This window comes from Macrobrachium rosenbergii, chromosome 47 (assembly GCF_040412425.1).
Source record: "Macrobrachium rosenbergii isolate ZJJX-2024 chromosome 47, ASM4041242v1, whole genome shotgun sequence".
Taxonomy (NCBI): Eukaryota; Metazoa; Arthropoda; class Malacostraca; order Decapoda; family Palaemonidae; genus Macrobrachium; species Macrobrachium rosenbergii.
In genome coordinates this window covers 11,003,569-11,006,068 of record NC_089787.1, presented here as the reverse complement: position 1 = coordinate 11,006,068, position 2,500 = coordinate 11,003,569, and the positions used below count along the sequence as shown (strand labels likewise).

At 36.4% G+C, this 2,500-nt stretch overlaps 1 protein-coding gene across 1 annotated transcript; it reads left to right on the top strand.

The window, feature by feature from the left end:
- The first annotated feature begins 2,067 nt into the window (after positions 1 to 2,067).
- Positions 2,068 to 2,376, top strand: LOC136830851 (uncharacterized). The gene has a single exon (XM_067090829.1). It carries the CDS (start codon positions 2,068 to 2,070, stop codon positions 2,374 to 2,376), a length of 309 nt encoding a protein of 102 aa, XP_066946930.1.
- Positions 2,377 to 2,500: the final 124 nt, after the last annotated feature.

Genomic DNA, 2,500 nt, shown 5'->3' with positions numbered 1-2,500 from the left:
CTAGCAAAGATTTAGATGTGCATATTAAGCAACATAAGTATTCAGTCAAAACTGGACAAACATCCAATGCTATATTCATTCATTTAAGTGAAAACTCTCACAGGATAAATTGGACTGAAAGTTCAGTGATTGCCAGATCAGAAAATTTCTCTTCCAAAGGCTCTGTTAGATCCACTATTATCAGTTTAATTCCAGCTGTAATTTAACGCCAACCTGGCATATATTTGGACCCTGTATTAGAAAAATGTTCAAGAATGACTAAGATAAAATCACTGACTCAATTACCAAGTTAGTTACTTGATAATGTATTTTCTATGTATCCATATGTTTAATATAATTTTTATTTGTAAAAATGTTCATCTTTTAAAAATTATTATTGTTTACAAAAAGAGAATTATTCTGTGGTACTAATATTTTTTGGGTGGTCAGTCACGACCCTGTATAATCTATTAATTGTCCTGTCCCTGCTTCTGAATGGTTGAACCTAATCCTTTGTAAAACCTCTTAAATATTTAACCCTGTTTTGGCAATTCTACTAATTCTTCAATTATGTTGGATTCCATGTACATATGTTCCTTTATATAATCCCATCTGTCATTATGAGCTTTCACATGCGCTACTTTTATATTTCTTCTGATCTGCTAAGTAAGGACATGTAGTGTCGAAAGGAAGCCTCATAGCCTCCAGTATTCTGTTTCTTCGTGGATTTCTCTTTATTTGTTATCTGTCTAATCTACCTGTCTATATATATAATACATATATACATTATATATATATACATATATATAATGTATATATATATATATATATATACATTATGTATAGTTATATATATAGATATATATAGATATCACTTTTGTACGTGATTAATTTTTCACACATTACCACAGGTGAAAAATAGAAGAAGCAGGAGTGTAGGTCCTGACTTGGTTTAGAGCTTTATTTCAAGCCATTGTGAAGGACTGATGCAGAGTATGAGAAGTCACAAATATATACTACAAGAACAGTACTTGTGGTGCCACAACGTTAGAGACTACATATCCCCCTCAGGCGATTATCGAGGTAGAGTGGCCTTCAAACTCATTTAGCTAAAAATCACATTATACTCTCAAGGGACAATGCTGATAAACAAACCACTGTGACCTCAGATCCACACCTGGCAGGGTGTCAGGAGGCGGAGTTTAGGCTCATTAACACTTTACCCCATTACTGTGTTTACAAATATATGATAATCCTATTTTCATACATCTCTGCCTGTAAAATTTAAACAGTTACAAATTTCTTTTGATATTAAAGGATCAAGTTTATATATCCCCTGACTGATATTCATAATATGGCTGTAACTTTCTTTTATAAAGCTAGATTCAATGATATTCCTTTCCAGTGCATTATTAGAATATACAATCCTTTTTTGCCCCTTCCCAGTTGATAGCATGATTGTTCATGTACATGGTGAGAACAATCATGCTATCAACTGGAAAAAGCTGCGTGCTATTCAGGCATAATAGTGGTAGTGCTGGGAGACGGAGGGTTTTGGTGTGGTAGAAGTTACAGGGAGTCAGCTCTTGCCCATTTATCTTAACATGATGGACATTATCATAGAGAAATGAGAGGCAGAACCATTGGGTGTCATGCGGATGATGCTGTTCTGTGAGAGCAGGGAGAGATCTGGAAATGAAATTACTTGGAAAGATGGAGACAAGTACTGGAGGACAGAGAATGAGAATAAAGTAGATCTATGACAGAATATATGTGTACTACTGTGACAGGGTGATAGGGAAAGTATTCAGCTTGGGAGAACCAATAAGAGTTTATAATTTTAAGTATTTGGATCTTTGTTAATGCTGGAGGAAGTATGGAAGAAGTAAAACATCAGTACAGGCAGGCTGCAAGAACAGCTGGTGCAGCTTCAGGAGTTCTTTTGTGACTGAGAGTACCGCTGAGGTTAAAAGAAGAATTTCATGAGCGGTGGTAAGAACAGCAATGACATATGTACGAAAACAGCAAGCTTGAGAAAGACAGGAGAGAGAAGGATGGATGTGGCAGAAATGAGAATGCTTGGAGTGGATGGCTGGGGTGACGAGAGGAGGATGGGATCGGTACACTGCATTCAGGGTCGACCAAGGAGGTGGAAATATCAAAGAAAGTGCAGGAGGGAGGCTGAGATGGTATGGACACCTGTTGAGGAGAGATGAGGACCACGCTGGTAGACATACTATGGGGATGAAGTCCAGGAAGAGAGAAGAGGAAGAGAGACCAAGAAAGAGATGGAAGGACTGTGTGAGGGGAGACCTGCGAGAGAAGGGAATTGATGAGGCAGAAGCGCAGAATAGAAATACATGGAGACGGCTCATCCGGAATGGCAACCCCATATAAAAATGAAACAAGCTGGGAAGAAGATATATGTATATAGATATACATATAGATATATAAATATACATAGATATACAGGTAGATATATAAACATATATATATATATATATATATATGTATATATATA